This window comes from Panthera pardus, unplaced genomic scaffold (assembly GCF_024362965.1).
Source record: "Panthera pardus isolate Hobbes unplaced genomic scaffold, ASM2436296v1 HiC_scaffold_9, whole genome shotgun sequence".
Lineage (NCBI taxonomy): Eukaryota > Metazoa > Chordata > Mammalia > Carnivora > Felidae > Panthera > Panthera pardus.
The window spans coordinates 6,866,884-6,891,115 of NW_026527024.1; the positions used below are offsets into that span (position 1 = coordinate 6,866,884).

Consider the following 24,232-nt stretch of genomic DNA (forward strand, 5'->3'; position numbering starts at 1 on the left):
CTTGTCGCAAGACGGGATCTGAAGCGCTTCACAGAGAGGAACACAGGGCAGGGCGTCAGAGAAGGATCAGAGCAGAGCGGAGGACTTGTGCCCGGACAGCCTCCTGGCCGCGCTCGCGGAGCCCTAGGTTAAGTGTCCCCCGGAGTCGCGGACCCCCATGCTCCCCCGGGGGGCCTGTTAACCCAGATTCCCACCCCCCCCACCCCCCAAGGAGACCCTGACCCAGTAGGCCTTGAGCCCAAACCTCCCCACGGCCTTACAGCTGGACAGGGCCCCCCAGTGGCCCCCAGCTTGGGCAGATGGTGAGTCTTGGTGCCCGCACCGCCCGGCCACATCCTCGTGCCTATTCAGGGCTGTTCAGCCTCATATTCAGGCCCGGGACCCTCTGTTCTTCCCACTTGAGTCCAGTTGTACGTGTCGTACACTGCACAAGGGCCTCTGGTTGAAGGGACAAGTTGGGGCTGAAATCCAGCCCTGGCCTTGTGGGCCCCATGCAGGACGCTGCAGGGTTAGCAGCTGCTGTGAGTAGAGAGATCCTGATGCCCCAAGTGCCCTGGCCTCAGACGCCTCCTCCTCGGGGGGTCCTGAGACTTTGAACACGATGGGCACGTCCTCTCCGGGCACAGCTAGCACCGAGGCTGGGCTCCCTCTGAGCACCGTCTGGGGGTACAGAGCGCCGGGGCCAATCCCACCTCCTCCGACCCTCACTGCGCTCGGCTCTGCGAGGCGGTGTTCCCACGCCGGTCAGGGAAAGAGCTGGCACCTCCACCCTCCCGCCCTGCCCGCCCCAGGGCCTGGGAGGGGACCTCTCTGCCCCGCCTCTCCTGCTGCCCTCTCACATGCACGCACCTGAGCGCACACGTGCACGCACACACACAGACGCGCGGATGCGCACAGGCACCCTCCTTGTCTGCTGCCCCGCTGTGCCCACCCCCCTCCCACCTTCCGCGCCGTCCTCCCTACCCTCCTCCCCCCTCCCTGGTCCTGGGAGCCCCTGGGGTGGGGGCGGGGGGGTCTCGGCCCCTCTGGCAGCCTGCAGAACAGGCTCACGGCAGGCCAGGCACCCGGCACCCTGCGTCCCCTCCCGTCCCACACCCGGGACCTGGTTGCTGAACCCCTGGAGCCACGGAGGGGCCAGGGCTCCCGTGCCTTCCACCGCGTCCCGTGTGATCCTGATCTCGGAATTCGGGGGTTTATCAAAACAACCTGGTTCCTTGCTCAGTACTCCTGAGATTTTCATGGTTTCTCCGTGATCGTGTTTTCCGATAATGCACCTTTGAACTTAGGAGAGGTAGTTACAGGAACACCGTGGAGCGAGGTGTCAGCCGCCGTGGGGGCCTCCAAGGCAAGACTGGGGCGGCACCAGAGCTGCTGGGCCCCGCTGGCTGAGGTGACCCGCCTGGCAGGGACGACGGTGCCATCACGCGTGCCCTGTGTGGGGTGTGTGTCAGTGTGGGGGTGTATGGGATGTGGGTGCCGGGTGTGGGGTGTGTGTGGGTCTATGCGGGGTGCGGGGTGCGTGTGGGGGTGTCTCTGTGTGCGCGTGGGTGTGTGCGTGGGGTGTGCGGGTCTACGCAGGGTGTGTACGTGGGGGTGTGTGGCATGTGGGGGGTGTGGGTCTATGTGGGGTGCGTGTGGGGGTGTCTGTGTGCGTGGGGTGTGTGGGTCTACGCAGGGTGTGTACGTGGGGGTGTGTGGCATGTGGGGGGTGTGGGTCTATGTGGGGTGCGTGTGGGGGTGTCTCTGGGTGCGCGTGGGTGTGTGCGTGGGGTGTGTGGGTCTATGCAGGGTGTGTACGTGGGGGTGCGTGGCATGTGGGGGGTGTGGGTCTATGTGGGGTACGTGTGGGGGTGTCTGTGTGCGTGTGGGTGTGTGCGTGGGGTGTGCGGGTCTATGCAGGGTGTGTACGTGGGGGTGTGTGGCATGTGGGGGGTGTGGGTCTATATGGGGTGCGTGTGGGGGTGTCTGTGTGCGCGTGGGGTGTGTGGGTCTATGCAGGGTGTGTACGTGGGGGTGTGTGGCATGTGGGGGGTGTGGGTCTATGCGGGGTGCGGTGGGTGCGGAGCCCCGTCCTCAGGGCCTTCGTGGAAAGGTGGCCTTGACCGCTCACACCCCCCCCCCCCTTGCCGACCCCGCCCTCGGCCGGTCCCGGTGTCGGGGTCGAGCACGCAGGGCAGAGGGTGCGCGCCCCCCTCTCCGGCCCCTGCGGGGCGGAGCCGCGCCGTCAGCAGCCCCTGCCTCTGGGTGAACCCCGTTGCTCTCTTCGGGTTCCTCCGGGAAGCGACCACAGCCCGCGGGGGCGACTCCGTCCCCGTCCGTGAGGGAGCCCCCTGGCCCCGACAGCGCACGCTCTGCGGTGCTCCACCCGGGCGGTCACGGGCGGTCACGGCCGGTGCCGGGTGGGCGCCCCGAGCCTGGGGAGCCTGCTGGGGTGGGGGCGGGGGGCGGCCAGAGCTCGGCGCCGGGTTTTATCGGCGAGACTGGCGGGCTGACTGCTCAGGGTCTGACCTTTCCGGTTGGAGAAGAAAAGGGGAGAGAAAAGGAGAACGTGTGAGGCACACGGAGGCAGGAGTGAGCAGTCTGCGGAGTCGATAAACCCAAGTCGAGGCGGGCGGAGGGTCTCAGAGGACCGCGCGACCGGGGCGAGGCGGGAGGCGTGGTGGGCGAGGCGGGAGGCGTGGTGGGCGAGGCCGAAGGCGTGGTGGGCGTGGCCGGCCGGGGAGGCGCGGTAGGCGGGGCCTTACGGAGTGGTGGGCGGGGTCTTCGCGGCGCGGCGGGCGGGGTACGGAGTGGTGGGCGGGGCCCCTGGAGCTCAGTATCCCGCCCGAGCCCCATCCTCCTTCAAGGCCAAATTTTGGCTCCCGCCTTTGCCTTTGGTTGATTTCTTTTCTTCTTCTTCTTTTAATTTTTTATGTTTATTTTACTTTGGAGAGACAGAGAAAGAGAAAGAGAGACAGTGTGAGCAGGGGAGGGGCAGAGAGAGAGAGAGAGAGGGAGACACAGAATCTGAAGCCGGCTCTGAGCTGTCAGTGCGGAGCCCTACGTGGGTCTGGAACAGCTCAGGAACAGTGAGATCCTGACCGGAGCGGAAGTTGGCGCCTAACCAGCTGAGCCACCCAGGCGTCCTGCCTCCTTTGGTGGATTTCTTAACTTGCTCAGAACCTGGGTGGATCCCAAGTGTCGTTGACAGGGGCCTTCCGCAGAGCGCAGGGCCGTCAGCCACGACGCTGGATGAGAAACGGCTGGGTACAGTGGGGCTGGCATCCACCCGACCCGGGCCTCTGTGTGGTTCTCGCCCCAAAGTCGAGTGTGGAGCCCATTTTACAGATGGGGAAGCTGAGGCAGAGAGGGTGAGCATCACGGGCTGAATGCGGGGCCGGGGGTGTGGCTGGGCCCCTGTGGACGCTGAGGGAAGGTGCTGCTCAGCAGCTCCCCTGCCCCAACCTGGATGTGGGCACAGAGGGGCTGCGGGGAGGACACAGAGGCTGTGGCCTTGCCCCGGAGCCCTCCACAAGTAGATGGCGATGGCCGTGTGCCCTCGTGTGGTGCGCAGGAGGGCAAGGAAAGCAAGCCTCAGGATCGTGGCCACGTTCACCAAGAAGCCGGTTTGGGGCCTGGGGGCTGACCAAACAGCGCCCGAGGAAGGGAGAGCTGTTTCCAGAGACCTGATCAATCAAGTCATTCCTGTGCTGTGATTATAATTGTGTCAGGACGTGACAGAGACACGAGAGGGTGGTTCAGATCTGAACCGGGAGCTGGGCTGTTTGCAAGGGGACGGCTGGGCCTTGCGGGGCCACAGGCTCTGTCTCTCTAGCCTCGGGCTCCACAGAAGCAGGGTGCTCACAGGTGTCCCTCTGCAGACGGGGGAGTGGGCCTGACTTTTGGCCGGGTCTCGGGCTGGGTGCCATCGGCCGTGGGGATGGTCGGCACCCCAGGGGCAGGACCCCTCTCAGGAAAACCCCATGGCCGGGCGGGCGGCCGGCCCTGGATCCTCGGGGAGGCTTTGGGACTGGAGCCCCTGGAGAGGCATCCCTGGGTGGTGCTCAGTGTCACCTGCTTCAGATGGGTTTTAAAGCAAAGGGATCGATCGGTCTCTAGATTCCGGCTATTTGTCATCCCAGGAAGTCCTGCCCCCCGTGCACCTGTGAGCATACGGGGGTGTGTGTGTGCGTGCATGACCACATGTAGTAACACACGCGTGTTTGTTGTGGCACCTGGGTCAGGTGTGACACAGATGGTGGCAGCTTGTGGCTCTCAGGCCACTGCTGCGGCCACGTGAGGGAGGGCAGCATGGCTGTTTTTGCCGAGGCCCCAGCCCCACAGGCAGCCCCCCAGAGCGGCCCCAGTTGGGCCTCTGCACCCACTTGGACCCCTGATGGGATGTGGTCAGCCGTGGAGGGGGATCTGGCTCCTGCGGGGCCTGGCGTGAGCCAGCCTCGGGGGCCAGTGCCCTACAGGGGGTCAGCCAGGCCCTCGGCACCTGCCACGCGGGCCACGGGCACAGTCTGCATCGTCTCTTGACCCCTTCGATGGCCCCCCCCCCCCCCGCGCAGGGAGCACGCGGTCCTAAAACAGCAGGACAGCCCCGCACTCGTGGGTCTACTTGTTAAAAAATCCAAACCAGAAGACACGTGTAAGTTGTTCCTTCAAAGTAGACGCCCCAGGAGGGAGAAGAGACAGAGAGACTGAGAGGCAGACAGCGAGAGCAGGGTGGAGAGCGGGAAGAGGGAGGTGAGGGCCTTGAAAGTGACGTTTCAGATGGGATAGCAGAGCTGGGGGCTCCTTCCTGCCTTCCGTCTCCTTTATCCTGAGAGCCCACCCCCTCCTGCCTGAGACCCGGGCTGCTTTCAGAGCCAGAAGCAACCCCGGGAGCCCTCAGCGTCCCTGGAGCAGGTGCAGGACGGATTCTGGAAGCTTCCATGCGGCGGAGTGTCTCCACAGATCTGCTGAGCCCTGCAGCGTCCACGGCCCAGCCCGGCCCACTGTACCCGGCTGTTCCCCAAACCTACCGCGGCTGGACGCGAGCAGGTTCTCCCCGAGTGGGGATGGTGCTTGCGAGTGGCTGTGTGGGGAAGCACCTGGGCCGCACTGCACACTCTGAAGGGCTGGGGACCCGCTGCCCTTGTCTAGCCCCGCCCAGCCCCGGGGCACTGGGCCACTCGTCCCTCCCCGGGCCAGGCTGGGAGACGCTGACCCCTGGTCCAGAAAGACAAGGACACTCTTTCCCACCTGCGGCCACTGTAAAAAGCAAGCGACATTCAGCACTTGTCTAAGAAGCAGCTGAGGCCAGTTCCTGAACACATACCCTGAATAGAAGGAAACCAGCCACGGTTTAGGAACAGAGGTATAATCAAATTCTCATTTTCTATTCCAATAAGCATCTTTGAATTAATGCCTATTCCACTAATTAGGAAGGTTTTATGAGCGTTCTACTTGGTTAATAAAGCACACAACACAGACCACGGATAATATCGCGGTCACTTCTCCATGGAGGGAACAGCAGAGGGAGAGTGAGCGAGCCAGCTGACGGAGCGGAGGGCACGCTAACCAGCCCTTTACAAGTATGGAGGTAATGGTCTGGGAAAAACACAGCCTCCTCGGTGGGCCCTCTTCACACCACCCAAACCTTGGGCCCCGGCTGGTGCAGGCGGGCCTGGTTTGGGGCGCAGCACTGGGACCCGCGCGTCCACCTGGGACACGGGAGGCCGATACCCCTGCCCCGACGCCCGGGCGCTGTGCTCGGGGCTCCGGGGGCTCGGCCGAGGACAGGCACGGTGGCAGGCAGACTCAGTGTCAGTGGACAGGGCTGTGCTGGTCTCCGTGACCCTGGGGGCTTTGGAGGAGGATGCAAAAGTGTCTCGGCACTGACCCCGTCCCAGCCACCTGGGGTCGGGGCTAAGTGGGTCCGAGTAAGGGCTGTTGCAGCTGGCCCTGGGCGGGGGGGGGGGGGGGGGAGGGTGATGGCGGGGCGGGGGCAGCGCGGAGCGTGGCGGGAGGGGCCGGGCTGGAACCCCAGAACCCTCACATTCCCAGGACTTTACCAGAAGGTGTGTGTGTGAGCACACGCGTGTGTATTTCCAAGGGAGCACGATGAACAGAGTTCCAATACACAGAGATTTACTGTGTCGCTGTTACGAGCCATTGTGTGTTTCCCGAATTTAATCAGGTTCTAGAATTGCACGCGGTAGGTGGCACTTTCGTTTTCTTTCTGTAAGATTACATCTAACAGTTTTCATTAAAAAAAAACAAAACAAAAACCCGTGGTCTCCAGCGACCATTTCATAAAAACGCATCCCCGAATCACTTGGCGGTGAAGCCCCCAGTGTTGACAAGTGGCGTTAGGACCACCCCAGAGTCTCAGGAGGCCACTGGGGGAGGGGTGGGCATCCCGGTGGGTGAATTCAGAGCCTCCTGGAAGGTGGGGCCTTCCCTCGCCCCTCACTGCGCCCTGCCCGCCTCGCCCCTCACTGTGAGGGAACCCTCCCAGATGTTCTGGTCTTTAGTGCACATCGGGCCCTGCAAACATGGTGTGGAATTCTGGGAAGGGCCCCGCCTGCTCTCGGCAACCTGCGTGCCCTCACGTCCGGAGCCGGAGCGAGGGAGGTGGCTCCCTCCTCCCCAAATAAAGACCATTCAAATGTGAAATCAAAAGTTTAATCTGACACCGTTAAATATATTTATATATCTCGCACTGGAGGATTTCTTTTGAAACATAAGAATTAGAAATTACAAGTAGGTATATGCTTCCTATATTCAGATAAATTGGTTTCTATTCGTTATTGAGATTCCAGACAGGCAAACACATCACGGATCTACTGCAGTGCATGACAGGACGGGACCACTTACAGACACAACAGTGTTGGCGTCTTCCTCCCCAGCCAGAGGCCGCTCTCCCAGCGCGACCGTTTCTGGGATGCAGTGTCTATTGGGACGGGAAGGGCGGTGTGCACGAAGCAGGGCGTGGGGGGGCCCAGGGATGCGCTCACACCGAATCCTGGATGGAGCCCAACGGTGCGGAGCTGTCTGCGCCCCTTCCTGGATTCCATCGTTCTGAGTTCAGCGAGATGAACCCCGTTTCCGGGGGCGGGCGGTGGCACACCTCACGGTCAAGTGCTATTCCGGCAAGCCCGGATCGCCTCTGGACGCCTGTGTGTGTCACACGAGGGTCCGACCTAGGCGACGGGGGGCTGACGACCGGGGGGCCTGCGGCCGGCACTGCCACTTTGCTCCCCGCTGCTACGAGCTCACGCAGATTAAAACGCCCGTCTCCCCGCAAGTCCTTCCAGGAACGGGTGCTCAGGTGCTCTCCGGATGCCGGCAGGGCCCAGGACATCCCCTGAGAGGGGGGAACAGGTGCCTGCTGGGGGGCTAGAGCGCTCCTCGGGGACCGGGAGCTTGGGACCTGCCAGAATGTTCCCAGATTCCGGCTGTCCCGGGGGAGAGTGCTCTTTAGCTGCACCTGCTGTTGCGACGTGTGAATCCGTATTTTGAAGTTAAAAGTGTGGCTCCCCAGGCGGGAAAGCAGTTGCCCCTGGAGGCCCCTGCCGGTCCCTGGGGGTGGGTGGTAGAGATGGGCCGTGGACCTTGGAGTGGGGGGGGGGGGGGCGCGTCAAGCAGCCCGGGTGGGAACAGAACCGAGATGCGGTGACGATTTTCTTACTATTTGCCCCAAAGCTGCTGAATGTTAGTAACTGTTGCTCGGACTCCCGAAGAAGCCAGTGGCTCCTCTAGGTGAGGAGCGTCTCAGAGACAAATGCCACGCGTGTCTGCCATGCCTGGTGCCTTGCCCGCGTCGTCTGGGCCCCCTCCCTGCAGAGCCGGCCGCCCTCCAGACTCACAGGTCACAAGCCAGCCCTCGGAGGCCGTGCGGAGTGCGAAGCCTGCTGCATCGTTAGGACGACGCTGTTCGCAATTAAGAATGTGAATGTGTGCTTCAAGGAAAAGGGTTTTCTTTCAGGAAAGTGAAACCGGATAAAGTGATCGCCCCCTTAATCGCATGATTCCACCGATCTCTCCTTACTGTGATTTGGTTGAACGAAAATGCGCATTTTAACCGGTAAACTGCACCGACCAGGCAGTTGTGTCATTCCGGGTGCGGGCGCCTCCCGGCCCGGGGCCCCCCCGCCCCGCGGCTCACTGCGGGAGGGCCCTGAGGATGGCGTTGACCTCCTCCGCCACGGCCGTCAGCGCAAACTCGAACTGGCCCTGGAAGGACAAAAGCGGGGGAAGCCGTGAGTGGGGCCGCTCCCCTCTGGACTCCAGCCCTTAGCTCTGGTGTTATTCTGCAGAAAGGTCGCATATGTGCATAGAAAGGAGAGGTGTGCGGGATCCTGATGCCGGCTTCGGCTTCCCGGCCTCGATCGCCGCACGGTGCTTACGGAAGGTGCTGGCAGGGGGAGCCGAGTGAGGGCACACGGGAATTTCTATTTCTGCAAGCGTTCTGCAGCTCTGAAATAATTTCAGAATTTCAGATAAAAAAACCCCTAGGAAAACAAAGCGTGCTGTGATTGATAAGGTCTCTTCACGCTGATCATACGAGGGGCTCGTCACATTCCCGGGGGCCACAGAGGGACGGGGGCCGAGCGTGCATGGTGCTGGCACCCGGGTGGAGGTCCCCGGCTGGGGCAGGTGCCGCTGGGGGTCGGGGGGGCACGGCCGGGGCAGGTCGGGAGTCTTCACGAGGCTTCTGGTTCCGTGTAGGATAGGTTTGTGGTTCTGTAGGAGAATTAAGCTACATTTGCCTCAGTGCTTGGGGTTGACTTTGGCCACGAAGAACCAGCCAGGTGGCCCTGTTGAGGTATTTTAAGAAATCCCCAGCTCACAATGTGTTCAGCTTAGTCTTACAGCCGTGTGGCCCCTCGGTTCTCCCCGGAGCGCTTGGGATTTAGAGCCTCTCCCCCACCCAGGGCCTCTCCCCCACCCAGCTCAGACCTTGTGTCACGTTTGATTTCCACAGTAACATTCAGACAGAACAGGGGCTTGGGGACTTCTGGCACTTTCTGGGGGAAACAGCGGGACCCCAGGAGGCAGGGGAAACTCCCTGCAGTCCCGGAACCGTCACCCCAAGGCACAGGGCACACTCCTCTGGGCCTTGGGCCACCTCCATTTCACGAGTGCCGTCTACAACTAACTTCAAGTCCTCTTGGGTACAAAGAAGCAGTTTTGCAAGGGCATCTTTTACGGACTTTGGGTCTTTGGTGGAGGCTCGTAGCCTCTGAGAGTGAGGACGACCTTGGCAAAGAGGAGATTCTGTACTTCTCGACTTCAGTGCTCTCACGGAACAGGCGTGGGAGCTCCCGCTGCTGCTGGACACGGGTGTCTCCGAGCGCCAACGGAACGGACCGTCGTCTTCACCGCACTTCCAGGTCGGGAGCAGCCCTGTCTTTCTGCCTTTTGCTGCAGACGTGGCCTTTTCAGTAAGTATGCAAATCAGCCACGCCGAGGCGCTGGAGGACCCCGGCGCACCCGGGGGACATTTGACGACCACACAACAGAGCCGTGGTTCTGAGGGCCGGAAGCAGGGGAGTCTGGCAGAATGTTTAGTGAATCTAGAACATTCTCCTGCAAGGGTGCTGGGGTTTATCATTGACATCTTTTTATAAAAATGTGATGTTGTCCCCTTCCCCTGCATCTGGTGCATGGAGGGCTCCAAACACTGGAGATCTGCCTGCATCGTTTTCTGTTGAGGTTCGGGCGGTTGCTGGGACCCCGACCGACCCTCCTGGGAGGGGCCCCTGTCCCGCCTGGGACCTGCCTGGGAGACGTCCAGTCCCCTTCCCCTCTGCCCTCGCTCGGAAACCGCGGAAAGACGCCCGAGGGCTGGCCCACAGTACCTTTGTCTGGACCATGCCGGGTCTCTGGTCCCTCAAGTGCTCCAGGGTCGCGGCGATATCAATCTCCTTAGCGCCTGCAAGAAACAACGAACACAAATCGGGCTGAGTTCAGACACGAGATGAGCCGCGCTCCGCGGTCACTCTCCTGCATCAGGCCCTTCGGGCTCAGAGGCCAATTGAAAATGATTACACTCATTCCTCAGCAGGCCTGGCAGGCAGCTGCGATTTCGGTGCTCAGAGAAAAATAAGGCAAGGCAGTTTTCATTAGCATTGATTCAAGAAAGCCGGGCTAAAAAATTGCTGTCAGGAGCCCAGAAAGATACTTGCAACAGCCACATCACTATTAGAAACTAAAATGTGATTTTTTTGTGTGGCATTTTAAAGAATGTTTTAGAAAGAGAAAGTATATAAGCTTTAATTTCAATTGCATAGGGTCTTTTTTATTTCACGTAACGAAAGATTAGACTAATAAATCTCATCCATCTGAATATTGGCTTTTAAATGTGGAGCTCCCAGCGAGGGTTCCAAACGGTGAGAAAAGGCAGAGGCGGCCCTGGCTGTATTCACCGGCCGGACTTTCACGGAGAGGCCCCTCCCCACAGACAGCATCTGTCTCGAGCCAGGTGATCCGGGCTTCACAGAAATAATACCATTGGAGTTTGAAATTTTGACCTTATTGTTGTTGTTGTTTTTTAATGTTTATTTATTTTTGAGAGAGAGAGAGAGCATGAGCAGGGGAGGGGCAGAGAGAGAGGGAGACACAGAATCCGAAACAGGCTCCAGGCTCTGAGCAGTCAGCACAGAGCCCGACGCGGGGCTCGAACTCATGAACCGAAAGATCATGACCTGAGCCGAAATCGGATGCTCAACTGACTGAGCCACCCAGGCACCTGACATTATTGTTAATTCAACATGTATTTTTGTTTTTCTACTTCTAGTAGATAGAGAGCAGTGCCGGCTCTCAGGCCCGCAAGCTTCTTACAGTTTAAGAAGCATTTTACACAAATGCAAACCGTGGGCAGGGGGAGCAGCCGTCACCTCCCAGGTGGCCTCGGACCCACGCGCCGAACCCCAAGCAGGTGCGATGTTGCCAGCAGCACCTCGTCACCAGGGCCCCCGCCGCGCAACAGCTCATGCCCGGTCGCACGGAGCAGGTGGCCACGACCGTCGGCAGCCAGATGGCATCAGGCGGATGGGCCGAGAGGCCCCGCGTCTCCAGGCCCTTCTCTGTCTGCACCCCCCAAGTGTGCACATCAGTCCCCTGAGGCACAGAGCCAGGAGAACGAGTTTGAAAGCTTCTAAGGTTGTTAGAACATTTAAAGTCCTGTGGTTCTGTGGCTTACGGACAGCAGGTGCGATGGGCATCGAGGGAGAAAGATGGGCAGGGGAGGGGCTGGGAGGAAACACGTCCAAAGCAAACGTAGCTGCACAGAGGGGAGCAGCAGGAAGTACGGACAACCTGGCCGTATGTCCCCCGGACCAGGAGCCCGGGGGCTGGGGGCACCGCTCGGCCGGCACTGAGGCCGGCCATATCCATGACCCCAGTCTCCCCTTCCCTGTCCTTGAGCAGACACGACAGGAATGTTCACATCTCTCTCTCTCTCTCTCTCTCTGTCTCTGTTTTTAATGTTTATTTACTTTTGAGAGAGAGAGAGAGAGAGAGAGAGAGAGAGTGGGGAAGGGCAGAGAGCAAGGGAGACACAGAATCCGAAGCAGGCTTCAGGCTCCAAGCTGTCAGCACAGAACTCGACTCGGGACTCGAACCCATGAACCGTGAGATCATGACCTGAGCTGAAGTCTCAGGTCATGCTTATCGGACTGAGCCACCCAGGTGCCCCATCATCTCTAGGGCTGTAGGGACAGCGCTGGGCGCGTCGGGAGCTCCTAGTCAACGCGGCCGCCTTACGGGAACCAAGCTGCCACGTAAGGACCGTCCTATTGGGACACTGAGCTCCCCCATGTCTTAAATCAGGGCCTTATAGGAAGGGGAAGAAATTCCCCTTCTGGACCAGCCAGACGTCCCCCAGGGAGCTTGGCAGTCGGGTCCACTGAGAAACCCACTCAAGGACAAGACAGGGGTCAAGTTCTGGGCGTGCTGGTCAGCTGGCCTTGAGGGTTATAGTTTTTGGAAGCCGACGAGGCCACAATAAACAGTCTTGGTTTAAAGGGAATCCGTGAGTCTGAGACCCTCGGAAACAAAGGAGGAGTCTGCCCTGCTACCGAAAGGGGGGAAGGAGGAGAGAGGAAGTTTTGGGGGGGGGGGCCGGCCCCGGCCACAGTGTGTGGTGGCTCCCGGTCGCCGAGGCTCCAGGAGCCGCTGCCTCTCGTCGCCTCCCCACTGGAGCGCCCTGCCCTCAGGGCCCGCTCGCGCGTCACAGGGACAGCCGTGCACAGAAACTGGCTTCTTCAAGAAACAAGCTTGCCTCAGAAGGTTAAACCCGACGCGGAGGGCGAGTGAGGGGGAGACGAATGTGTCCCGCCCCATGCGTGGCACTTCCGTTCTCCGGCCGGGCGGGTCAGCACCAGCGCCCGGTGCTCAGGGCTGTGCCGGGATGGGTCCCACAGGTGCGGCCACGGCCCGGGCACTCGCTGCGTTCCCCTTCCCCAGTCCGGGGCTCCCTGCCGGTGTGGGTGGGGTCTCAGGCTGGCACAGAGCGCTGGGGGGGGGGGGGGGGGTGCCCTGCGGGGCCCGGCCACGTCGTAATTCACAGGAGCCACGGCACTCCAGACGCGCGTGAATGGTGCTTCGCAGATCCCGGGCGCTCCCGGGAGAGAAGTACTTCTGCTCGGCGACATCCCGCGCTGGCCCCCAGGCTCGCGCAGGGCTCCTACCTTCTGCGACCGCTCGCCTCCTGACCACGGGTCCTGGATTTCAGAAGCATCCGGTGCGGGGGCAGATCCTTCCGAAATGAAATCCCAGGGCTTCGTGTAGGATCCAGACTTAGATAAAAAGTGTCTTTTTAGGGCACTTTCTTTTAGTCCTTCAGGCTGGGTGGAAAACCTCTTTCAACAGCTGTTTTATTCTGAGGCTGTATGGAGGCCGTCCCTGCCTGGAAGCCGCCGGCACGGGCTGGGGACATGCGACGTGGCCCGGTGCTGCCTCTGGTCGCACGTGCGGCCCTCCCTCCTGGGCGGCTGTCGCGAGCCTGCAGGATCCTTGGATGGACGTACGAATAAACTCTCTAGTTTTATTACATCGTGACGCCCTCTGGACCACTGTTCGTGAGAGAACGTGAGAGAACATGGCTGTCCCCGGAGGGGTTCGAGATGAGGAACCAGCCAGGGACTGGCTCAGGAGCCCACTTTTCCTGGAGCCAGAGTTGGACGGTGAGGAAATCAAACCGATACTTAAAAACGTCCAGAACGAAATTCAGGCGAGTGATGGATTTATCACGTAAAGCCAGCTGGGTGATGCGGACGTCCCCTTGCTTGTTAGGATAAGACCATTAGTTATTGGCAACGTGAGCAAAGGGAGAAGTCTGCAGAACTCACGTCCGTGGTCTGTCCCGAGCAGTGGAGACACAAGGGGACGCGGTGGGAGCAGCCGCCACACCCTGTCCAGTGGCTCCCACGTGCGGTGGGGCCTCGCGGTGCACGGAACACAGAATCTGCATTTATAAACAGATCCGTGAGGGTCAGAGGGTGGAGAAGGTGTGTGGGTCCTTCGCTACTTTACGAAAGGCTTTACTGAAGGCTAAGAGATTTATTTAAATCCTCCCAAATCAGGGAAGCTCCCTCTAGTGCATTGAAAAGGGGACCCTCTGTTTAAAAATTTCATTTTGCTGACAACATGTTACATTTTAGGGGAACAGACTATTGGGTGTGGTGCTCACGTCCAAAAGCCTATAATTAGTCAAAGAATCATAACCTACAAAAAGAATCGCACACCCAAGACAAGACACTGGTTTCCAGTGTTTTCTGTCTGAAAGCATCATGACCCCAACACCGGAGTGCTCCCTGAAGACCCCATTCAAGGCGGCTCTGCAGGTGCGCCCCCCCCCCCCCCCGCCCGCCCCGGGACCCAGGGCCATCCCGGCTCCCTGTCCGGACCGTCTTCCCCGCGGCCCTGCATGGTCCACTGACTCCCCCAGGGCACCGTCCAGTAAATACTGATCTCTGCCAGTTTCCAGTTCACTCAGGGTCCACTGGTTTCCAAGTTTACATATCAGCTGAATCCATTTTTTAAAGTATTTAGAATTTTTTAAAATGTTTATTCATTTTTTGATAGAGACAGAGCGTGAGTGGGGGAGGGGCAGAGAGAGGGGGAGACACAGAATCCGAAGCAGCTCCGGGCTCCGAGCTGTCAGCACAGAGCCCGACGTGGGGCTTGAACCGTGAGGTCGTGAGATCATGACCTGAGCTGAAGTCGGACACTTTACCGACTGAGCCACCCAGGCGCCCTTCGGCTAACTCCATTTTTAAGACAGGAAAGGTTTTCTAGCTCTAGATAAAAGGCATTAACCATTAAACATTTTATTGAAGTATGGAAACTGATTTTTGCAGGGAAGGAATCAACCTTTGGTTAAAGGAAACCAAGTTCGTGGCGGGGTGCTTTGCTCTCTCCTGGCGTTTGCTCCCTGGTCCAGGGGGTCGTGTGGCCCGCCCACTTGTGCCAGCGTCAGGTGCACACGCCTGGGCGGGCCGTGCTGTGTCCACACACAGCTTTCGGCCCCCTGCTACCTAGTGAGGCCGAATACACGTGAATCAGTTTTGCCACAGAGTTTTTACCCAGAAGGCTTGAAACCTGCCGGGGTCCAGTGTGTTTTCTTCCAGGTAAAAGAGACAATGTGTGTCACGTGTGCAAGGGGGAAAAACTGTTACTTTGCACGAGGAAGTGGTCTTGCTTCCGCTCCAGGGGGATCTGAGCAAAGGAGCCAAGTGGTGAGATGCTGCCCTGGGAGAGCAGAGCTCCTGGTGAGGCGGGGTGGGGGGCCGGGGTGTGGGTGGCAGGTGAGGAGGGGGGGGGGTGACATAGGGTTGGGGGGTGAGGCGGGGGTGGGGTGGGGGTGGGGGGTGAGGCGGGGATGGGCCGGGATGGGGGGTGGGGGTGAGGCGGGGGTGGGGGGTCCGGGGTGTGGGTGGCAGGCAAGGAGGGGTGGGGCGTGAGGTGGGGTGATGTAGGGATGGGGGTGGTGAGGCGGTGGGGGAGGCGGTGAAAATCGGGGAGGATTTCTGCTGACCTTGGAGGGGAATTGCCAGATCAAAGGAGACGAATCTGCATCCTATTCACTTGAGAGAATCAAGTATGCCAGAACCCACCCCCAAAATATTTTTCATGTTTTTTATTTCTATTTAGTTTTGTGTTTGAGAAAGAGAGAGAGAGCAGCGAGCACAAGCGGGGTAGGGGCAGAGAGAGACGGAGACACAGAATCTGAAGCAGGCTCCAGGCTCCGAGCTGTCAGCACAGAGCCCCATGCGGGGCTCGAACCCACAAACTGAGAGATTATGACCTGAGCTGAAGTCAGACGCCCAACCAACTGAGCCACCCAGGCACCCCTTTCTCGTGTTGTTTAAAAAGCAAATTCCAAGTCATTTTTCAGGAGAAACTGAGATCCTTCCACATTTTTATAAAATCTGTAAGTCAGACAGAACCAGGGCTCGGCCAGCGTGCAAGGTCACTGCAAGGCCACCACCCTTTGTACTGCCGGAGGTCGTGGGGCTCCCAGTGGGGCCCGTGGGCCGGGCACCCGGGTGGAGGTGAGCGCGCTGGTCGTTAGGCGTGAACAGGGACGGGTGGGGGGACGGCCCAGCGCCCCGGGGACCCCGGAGACCCTGCCCTGCCAGGTCCCGCTGCCTCTCCCACCCGCCCCAGGAGCAGGTACCGTGGGCTCAGGGCAGGAAGGAGATGCAGAGGCAGCGAGGGATGCGGGAGCCCCCTGGACGAGGTCCCACGCAGCCCAGAGAAAGGCCCGTGTGGTGACTGCGTGGGGGTGGGTCCTCGGACGGCAGCGGGGCCCCCACCCCCGCCCCGCCGAGGCACCAGAATCTCCGTGGGCTCGTGTTCCTGAGTCCGCGGCTCCAAGCGGGTCCTCCTGACCTGTGAGGTTGGGACACAGAGGCCAGCCAGGCCGCCCCGAATGGAGGAACGAGTCCTTTAGGGCAACTGGCCCTCCGCGGCTCACAAGTGGGCCTGGCAGCCGCCGCTCAGCCCTCAGGGTGATTTCTGCTCAGAGAGTCGGCCACGCGGCAGGCCCTGCCCTGGAGCCCGAGGCCTGGCTGGGCTCCCGCTGACGGCGAAGCATCGGGACCCTCTTCCGTGGACTCCCCTGGGCCTCATGGAAAGGGGACCGCGAGGGGTCTGTTCCACCGGCAACACTAGCACAGCGTGTTCTGTCCGACTCAGTCCGGGTGACCGTGGGACTCTGAGAGTGACAGAGGCCCAGCCCCTGCACCGCTGCCCCGGCCAGACGGCACCCGCTCCTGCCAAAGGCCTGACACCACATGTTCTCCCCTTGGATTAGCCTGGCCTATGGTGTGCGCGGATGGGGTCGCAGCCCCGAGACCTGTCTGGGAAGGGGGCCCCCAGGACGGGGCCCCCACCTGTCTGGGCTGCAGCTCTGTGCACGGCCTCCGACCCTGTGCGACCCCATGTGCCCGGTGCCCGCTGGGGCAGGAGCGCGCCGGACGGCAGGGAGCCGATGAGGGGGGAACACGCACACGCCGCCCGATGGAGGCGACTTGTCCAACCGCGGTGCAGCCCACGCGAGGCCCCCGCCACCCCGTTCCAGACGCGTCTTTCAGCCTGAGATTGTCACGAAGCTGGAGATGAGGCGTTTGCACCGTGAAGTCACGCTGAGGCCACGCTGTCGGTGAAATTCATTTTCTGCCAGCTCTTCACGTTTTCATGCTTCAAACGTAAGACAAACACGTTCCCCTCGACACACGCCATTCTCTGTGGCCTTGTCTGTGGCCACGTGCATGCCCACGACGAGGGTGGGCTCAGCCCTCCCGCACACCTCCTCCCCTCTCCTCCAGCCGATCCTGTCACTTCCTAGTCAGTGACCCTGCCCTTCCAGGCCCTGAACAGACCCTTCCCCGGCTCCCCCGCTCCCCAGGCCCGGGGACCACAACCACCACCCTGTCTCCGCAGGCCTGACTCGGAGGGTCCTGCTGCCCTCTGTCGTCTCAGCCTCCTGGGCTCTGCCATTTGCAGAAAGACCAGGGATCTGTGTCGACCCGGCCAGCCGGAGGGGTTCTGGAAGTCGCCAAACCTCTGAAATCTGCTTCCTCAATTTACAACAAGGTGTCAGAACGTACGGGCCTCAGGTCCCCTTCTGTTCCGGGGGCCACAGTCCGTAGATCTGGTCAAGGCTCTACCTGGGGGGGCGGGGCGGGGGAGGGAGGCACAACCCCTAAGCTGCATCCCAGGCGAGGGTCCTCGTGGCTCTCGCCACCCCTACGAGCTGAACACGCCGTCTGTCTCTCTCCACGGAGGATGAACTCGGGGACGGTGACCTGGTTTTCCTGCCTTGTTCACCGTGCATTCCAGACAATGTGCCTGGCAGGGTGTTCAGTAAATACCAGGTTGAAATGAGGCTTCCGTGGCTCTGCCACGAGAGGGACACTGTGGCCTGGTGGCAGTGACCGTGAGGCATCCAGCACCCGTGACAGAAAGGGGCCGGGGAGCCGTGGTGCAGCAGCGGGGGGCAGCCCGAGCCTCGCGGTCACAGAGGCCGCTCGGCCCCGAGAAGGGCAGCGGCGAGACGGGAGAGCTCAGCAGGGCCTCCGAGGTCCCGCTGCTTGAGATGCCACGCGGGCGCCTCGTGGAGAACAGACGGAGGCAGAAGCGAGTGGGGCCGGGAGAGACAGGGCGGGAGGCACCTGGGGATGCCCACCAGTGCCGTTCCCCAGAGCCGCGTGGCCCGGCGGGACTCCCCGCGATGACGGAGGTGCTCTGTGTCGTCCGCCACGGCAGCCACGAGTCGCGTGTGGCGTTGGGCACGTGATGTGTGGCCAGCATGACAGAGGCACTGATTTTCAAATTTTAATTCACTAAGTAGGCACATGTGGTTAGTGGAGGGCTGCTGGGTTTAAAAAAGTTCAAGGAGCCATAGGATATTATCTAAGAAAGGTATTTTGATAGTTGACAGCACTATCACGTAGTTGAAAGTTGCCAGAAGAGTCGACCTTAAATGTTCTCACCACAGAAAGAATCGTAACCACGAGGGGCGATGGAGGTGCTAACTAACCTTACCTTGGTAATCGTTTTGTAACAAATACATTTATCAATTCACCACGTTGTATACCAGAAACTTACACAACGTTCGATTGCAACTATATCTCAGTAAGGTTGGGAAAAACTTTTAAAGGCATTTTGATATTGTTACTGGTGACAGATACGGAGTCCTGATGTACAGGCACTCGTGCGGGCGGTATTATTCAACCAGTCTGGCTGAGCTTTGTGATCTGTCGTGTCTCTTGGTCTCCAAACCTAGTACCCCGTCTACTACTCTGAGCTGCTGTTAAAAGTTAGCATGTCTGGAGGCGCCTGAGTGGCTCAGCTAAGTGTCTGACTCTTGATTTTGGCTCAGGTCGTGATCTCACAGTCCGTGAGTTCGAGCCCCACATCGGGTCCTGTGCTGACATCTCAGAGCCTGGAGCCTGCTTGGGATTCTCTGTCTCTGTCTCTCTCTCTCTCTGCCCCTCCACTGCTTGCACTGTCTGTGTCTCTCTCTCAAAAGAAATAAATAAACTTAGAAAAAGTTAACGTAGGGGAAAACCTTTTTTTTTTTTTAAGTAACAGCCATTGTAACGGGTGTATTCCTCATAACAGACAATCCATGGCAGACTTTAAAAAAGGGGCGGGTCTGTTTGTTGGCAGGGAAGAGGCAACCATAGGGCATCGTTATCCAGGACACGGGCTGTCAGACGAGCCTGGGTTCACGTCCCGGCTAGGTCACGTGGCGGCTGCGTGACCTCGGGTGGGGGAAGCCCAAATGTCTTTACCTGACGAATGGTAATGAAAGCGTTAAGTCCGCAGGGCCGTTGTGGGATAAGCACTTTCAGTGTCAATACGTAAGAAACAAAGTTGGGGACAGATCTTCTAAAAAACACTCTGTGTGTTTCCCACGCGGATTACGTATCGCTTTCGGGAGAACGTAGTCGTCACCGGCCGGATGAACGCAAAGGGTGTGTGCTCACACACGAGGCCCAGAGGGACACACAGCGAAGAGTTAAGAGTCGTCCACACCCGCAGAGTGTGCCGCACTCGGGCCTCCCCGCACACACGCGGGCGCGGCGGGCGGGAGGGCGGTGGTGTTCACTCAGGGCCGTGCGGCGGGGCGGTCGGGGGGTGGGGTCGGTCACGGCCCCGCACGAGTGACACAGCCGGCCGCTGCCACCTCACGGTGACCTGGCCGTGGGGAGGCACCGTCCGCCTGGTGCTTACAATGCCTCTAAAAGATCGCAAGAAAAAAACCCAAACGTGGCCGAGACGTCACTGACGCGCGGAGAAGGCACAGCTTCGGAAAACGTCTCGGCTGCACGCGAGCCGGGGTCTCCCGAGCGGGAGGAGCGCGCTCCCCGGGCTATGCTGATGCGGGACGGACGGACGGACGGATGGAGCCGGCGCGGCAGGGACGCAGGGACGCGAGGAAGGTGTTTACGGGTCGGGCGGGGGGCCGGGGGCCGCTCGCTTTGATTCCAAACGGCATTGTCGTCCGCCTGCTAACAAACCAGACGGCGGAGAAAGCAGGTGAATCGCGCCTTGCTCATTCTCCAAGGCCCCTGAAGAGGACGAGGGCCTTAATCCCCGAGGGCCCCGTGTGAACGCGCGGGGCTCCGCTCCGGGCCGCACGCGCTCCCGGGCCCTGCCGTCCGGATCCAGGGGCTCCGGTGTCAGCGTGGCGCACTCGGCAAGGCTTGGGAAAGGCGTCCTTTGGTCCCCATGCGATTCATTCCTTGGAAGAAAAGGAAATGGGAAGAAAGGTTTCGTGTCCGGGCTTTGGGCCTTTGATCATTTGACGAGCGAGGTCTGTGGCGCGGCCTCCGGCTCTCAGGCCAGACAAAGGCAGCCCGGGCGCGACAGGCCGGGCCAGCTTGTCCCAGAACAAAACCGGGGGCGGGGGCGCAGTGTGGCGGCCTGGGAAAGACCCACTTGGCCGGCGAGGGGCCGTCCTGCCCTTTGATCTCTCCTGAGACCGCGGCCCAGGCCCCAGGTCAGGGGATTTCACACCGCACGCCCCCTCCCCGGGCAGAGGGGAGCAGGTCAAGAACAGAACGGGGGGGGGGGGGGGGGGGGGGGGGCGGTGACCGATGGGCCAGGGCCTGGGGCGGCCCCTCTCTGGCCGGTTCCCCATGGCTGGGCTCCATTGTTGACGGCCGCCCACACTTGACGTGGGATTTGACGTTACATGGCACAGCAGAGCGGGTCGATGCGGACTGGGGCTCGGACAATGCCGGCACCCCGCCCCCGGCCGACTCCTCAGGCGGGAACATTCTCGTCCACAGCTGCCTCTCGCGAAGCAGCGACTGCACCTCGCAGCATCCGGCTGTGCCGCACCCCCTCGCGGGACACCCCCGGTGACCCCCCAGCACTGGGAAAGCGTGGCGTCCGCCCCGCGCCTGTGGGCGAGCCGGGCTCCACCCTGGCGCGAACCCACACGGGAGGCATCTCGAACACGAACGCCGGTCGGGCTCCTTCAGGAGGAATTCTGATTTAACACGAGGCAGACATTACGTGTGGAGCAGGCCGAGAAGGGAGGGCAGGTACCAGGGAGGAAACAGAAATTCTGCTAGAGCTCCGAGCTCCCGATAGTTGCAAGTTTGCAAACGAAAGGATGTGTTTGATAAGACACAGTAGCATTAGCGGACAGGAAACTTTTAAGTAAAAAGATTAGGATCACGTTACGCTCTAAAACCAAAACACGTCTTCACCAGTGTCAGATCTTTCGTCTTTTTGCGTCAGTCTCTTTGTTTGCGCGTGGCCAGCACTCAGCTAATTTCGGGCGCTTAAAATAATATTTGGCGGCACAAAGCCGATCTCGTTCTCCCTCCGGCGTCCGGCCAGGAAGCCGTGGACGTCCAGCAGGGTGTGGGGTGTGCAGCCGGGTTCAGTCCTGGTCCTCCGGGAGCAGGTTGTACCAGCAGAGATGCCTCACGCGCTAGTCTCTACGTGTGAAACAGCGGCCTGCGGGCTCATCCACGCACCCGTATCCTTGGTCTGGAGACGGGCTCCGTTTCTCTTCTTTTTAACCACAAGAAAGTGGAGTAAGGAAAATGCTTATTTTAGAGTTGCCAGCATCGGCATGAAAATGTACTGAAATTGTTTTCTTTTTTTAAATTATTAAAAAGTTTTTTGGATGTTTGTTCATTTTTGGGAGAGAGACAGGGTGTGAGCAGGGGAGGGGCGAGAGGGAGACACAGAATCCGAAGCGGGCTCCAGGCTCCGAGCCGTCAGCTCGGAGCCCAACGTGGGGGCTTGAACTCACGAACCGCGAGATCATGACCTGAGCTGAAGTCGGACACTTAACAGACTGAGCCCCCAGGCGCCACGGAACCTCATTTCTATAATCTGCTCCTGCTTCTGGGCAAAGGATGTTCTGGAAGGCAGGGCCTGTCTGCGAGGACACACGTGCGAGTGTGTGTGTAGATGGAGGGACAGTTTGGTTCACGGGTGAGAGAGACGGGAGGTGTCCCCACCTCCTTCCGGGGCCCGTGGGTCGTGCATGGGCACCGCAGGGAAAGCGGTGTTTTCTCAGAGCAGCTTGGGCAATGCAGCAGGATCCTGGGTTGCCATGGCGACTTGCGAGTGACTGTCCAAGAGGTGGGTCCGACACGGGGGTTTCCCCGAACGTGACTGTGGAGCTCGCTCCCTGGTCCCTAAGGAGACCCCTCATGGGCTTCTTCCCGAGACTACGTTGTGGGTGCTGCAGACCAGCTCAGCGCCCACACGTCCATGGGAGCGAAGGGGCCGGGGCTTACGTCCTGCTCCCGTGGTCCGCCCAGTCCCAAGGTGGGGGGTGCTCTCCCCGTGGTCCGCCCAGTCCTGAGCAGGAGTGGGGGGCCGCTCTCCCCGTGGCCCCTGCTCTCGGGCACTGTTGGTGCCCCTGTGCCTTCTCGCCGTGGGGCGCTCAGGGTGCAAGTCCCGGTGCCACATTTGGGAGGAAAAGACCAGGAGGAGAGGCCGCGTAGGTGCAGGTATGTCGGACAGGGGGTGTTCCGGGTTTTAGCTGAGATAAGGCGGGGTCGGGCGACCGCAGTCACCCCCAGAGCGTAGCGGAGTCTGGAATGACCGACGCTGTATTCTGCAGGTACGGTTTATGCCAACACTTCAAGGATACTACGGACTGCACTTAAAGCTCCAAGCGGCGTCTTTGCCTCGATCGCGCTCATCATAGCACGTTCGGCAGGCACTTACCCGGCACCCGCCGTGCGCCCAGCCCCGCGCCCGACACCGGCAGCAAGGGAAGAGCCACAGAAACACCGTGCGTGCTGCAGACAGCTTTCACGTGATCCGGGGAAGGGACAACGAGCGGCTAATTTCCTCCGAGGCCGCCGAGAGCATTACCCTGAGGTTGCCACGGCAACGCTGGCCCCGCTCGGCCCCAACAAAGCAGCCCGCTCGCTCGGAGCCTCACCTTTGGCCATCTTGTTGAGAACCATGTCGATCAGGACGTAGGTGCCGCTCCTGCCCGCGCCGTCGCTGCCAACGGAAGGGGAGAGGTGAGAACGCGGCCGGGGCCACGTGAACCCCGCGCCCACCAAAGCCAGCGGACGGCCGATTGCCCTCTGCGTTTAAGGGGAGTCGTGTGGGGAGAGGGAGGCTGTGAATTTGAGAGAAAGCGGAAGAAAGCGGGGTGAGGAGGCATCGCTGGGTGGAAGGGGGGGGGAGGGGCAGGGGAGGAGGGAGGGAGGAGGAGGGGGGAGGAAGGGATGGGGGGGAGGGGAGAAAGGATAAGGAGGAAAGAGTAGGAGAGGAGGGAGGAGGAGGGAGGGGGAAGGGAGGAGGGAAAGGAGGGGGAGTGAGGGAAGGGGGAGGAGGAGGAGGAGGAGGAGGAGGAGGAAAAAGGGTGGGAGCCCCCCACCCTCGCAGCAGGGATTAGCTATGGTGCCTGCGTGGATTTGCTCCCGTCTTCCTCTTTCCTCCCAGAGCCGAGGGGCCACGGCCACCCTGACACCGACAGGCGCCTTCCAAGCCGTCCACCCGCCGCCCGGGACACCCGTGCCTCCGGGTCGTTCCCTTCCGCTCTCTGACGGACCCACGGCACAGCCCCCACTGGTCCCGCACAGACCCGCGTGGAAGCACGCGGACCCGTGCAGTTACCAGGCACCCGACGCAGACACACACGGTTACACGCGCGTGGTTACACAGCACACACACTGACACACGGTCAGACACCCACACGGAGGCGTGCACACTTGTCGGCCGATCGGACCGTCTTGGCGTCTGATCTTTGGAGACGTATTTCCATTTTGGCCCAGCAGAAAGGAACATTCTACGCAACAGAGCACGGCTCTTCGCCAGACCCGGGTGGATGCGAAGCCCAGGGCGCGAGGGCACCCTCACACGGGCATCTGAGTGCCTCTACTTACCAGGGTGAGTGCAGCCCGTCTGGGTTTTGCCCACAGGCCAGACTCACGTAACCAACTGGGGGCGGCCGTCCCTCCGGTAATGACAGAGTCTGTCCCTGCTCCTAACGGGCCCCAAGCATTTCTCAGCGGCTTGGCTCCACACCTCGTGAACTGGTGGCTAAGACAAGGCCACGGACCACAGACACCGCCTCGAGGTTTGTGTGAGAGCCACGAGGGCTGAAGAAAAACTAGGGCGGCGGGGCCCAGGCCGCCGGAGACCGGGTGCGGGACGCCCGGCGGCTCGCGGGGAAGAGCGGGCCACGTGCGGCTCACTCGGGTGTCAGCGCAAGAAACACACGGCAGCATTTAGCTCGAGGGCCTAGAAGATTAAGTGTGTATCTCTGGTTCCCTTCAGAAGCGCCAGTGAGATGTACTTATCACGCAGATAGAGAGTCCCGCTTGCACCCCTCGCGGTGGCTGCCTTCTGAGGTGGCGAGCGCGCGTAATCCACGTGAGAACTTGTACTTGCCTGCAGTGAACAATTATTGGACAAGAACGGCCCCTGTAGCACTTGTTTACTTTTCTGAAACAAAAAGAGACAGAAATTACGGTTACGCACCACGACTCCTGTCTCCCGCCTCGCAGAGTAACTCCCAAGCCAGAGTCACGGGCCCCATCTTTGGCACCTTTTACGACAGCCTGTGTCACGGAGTCAAAACCACACACGCGTTTTCAAAGATTTATTTTCCTTGTCGGTGTTAAGTTATGAAACAGAGCTTTAAAAACAACTCTTAGGTTTTCACCATCTTCCCTGCCCTGGACAAGCCAGACCCCGAGGGCTCGGTCTTTGGCCTGCCCCGCCCCCACCCCGCCCCCACGTCTGCGGC

At 60.5% G+C, this 24,232-nt stretch overlaps 1 protein-coding gene across 4 annotated transcripts in view; it reads right to left on the minus strand.

Moving 5' to 3' along the window:
- Positions 1-6,638: 6,638 nt before the first annotated feature.
- PTPRN2 (protein tyrosine phosphatase receptor type N2) overlaps positions 6,639-24,232 on the minus strand; it is an 814,681-nt gene continuing 797,087 nt past the window's right edge. For all 4 annotated transcript variants that reach the window (XM_053898672.1, XM_053898673.1, XM_053898671.1 and 1 more), the window contains 4 exons: positions 23,875-23,928; positions 22,412-22,476; positions 9,834-9,907; positions 6,639-8,205 (listed from right to left, as the gene is read on the minus strand). In XM_053898672.1, coding sequence (XP_053754647.1) covers positions 8,134-8,205; positions 9,834-9,907; positions 22,412-22,476; positions 23,875-23,928 — 265 coding nt within the window. In that variant the 3' untranslated portion in view covers positions 6,639-8,133. The remainder of the gene's footprint in view (positions 8,206-9,833; positions 9,908-22,411; positions 22,477-23,874; positions 23,929-24,232) is intronic.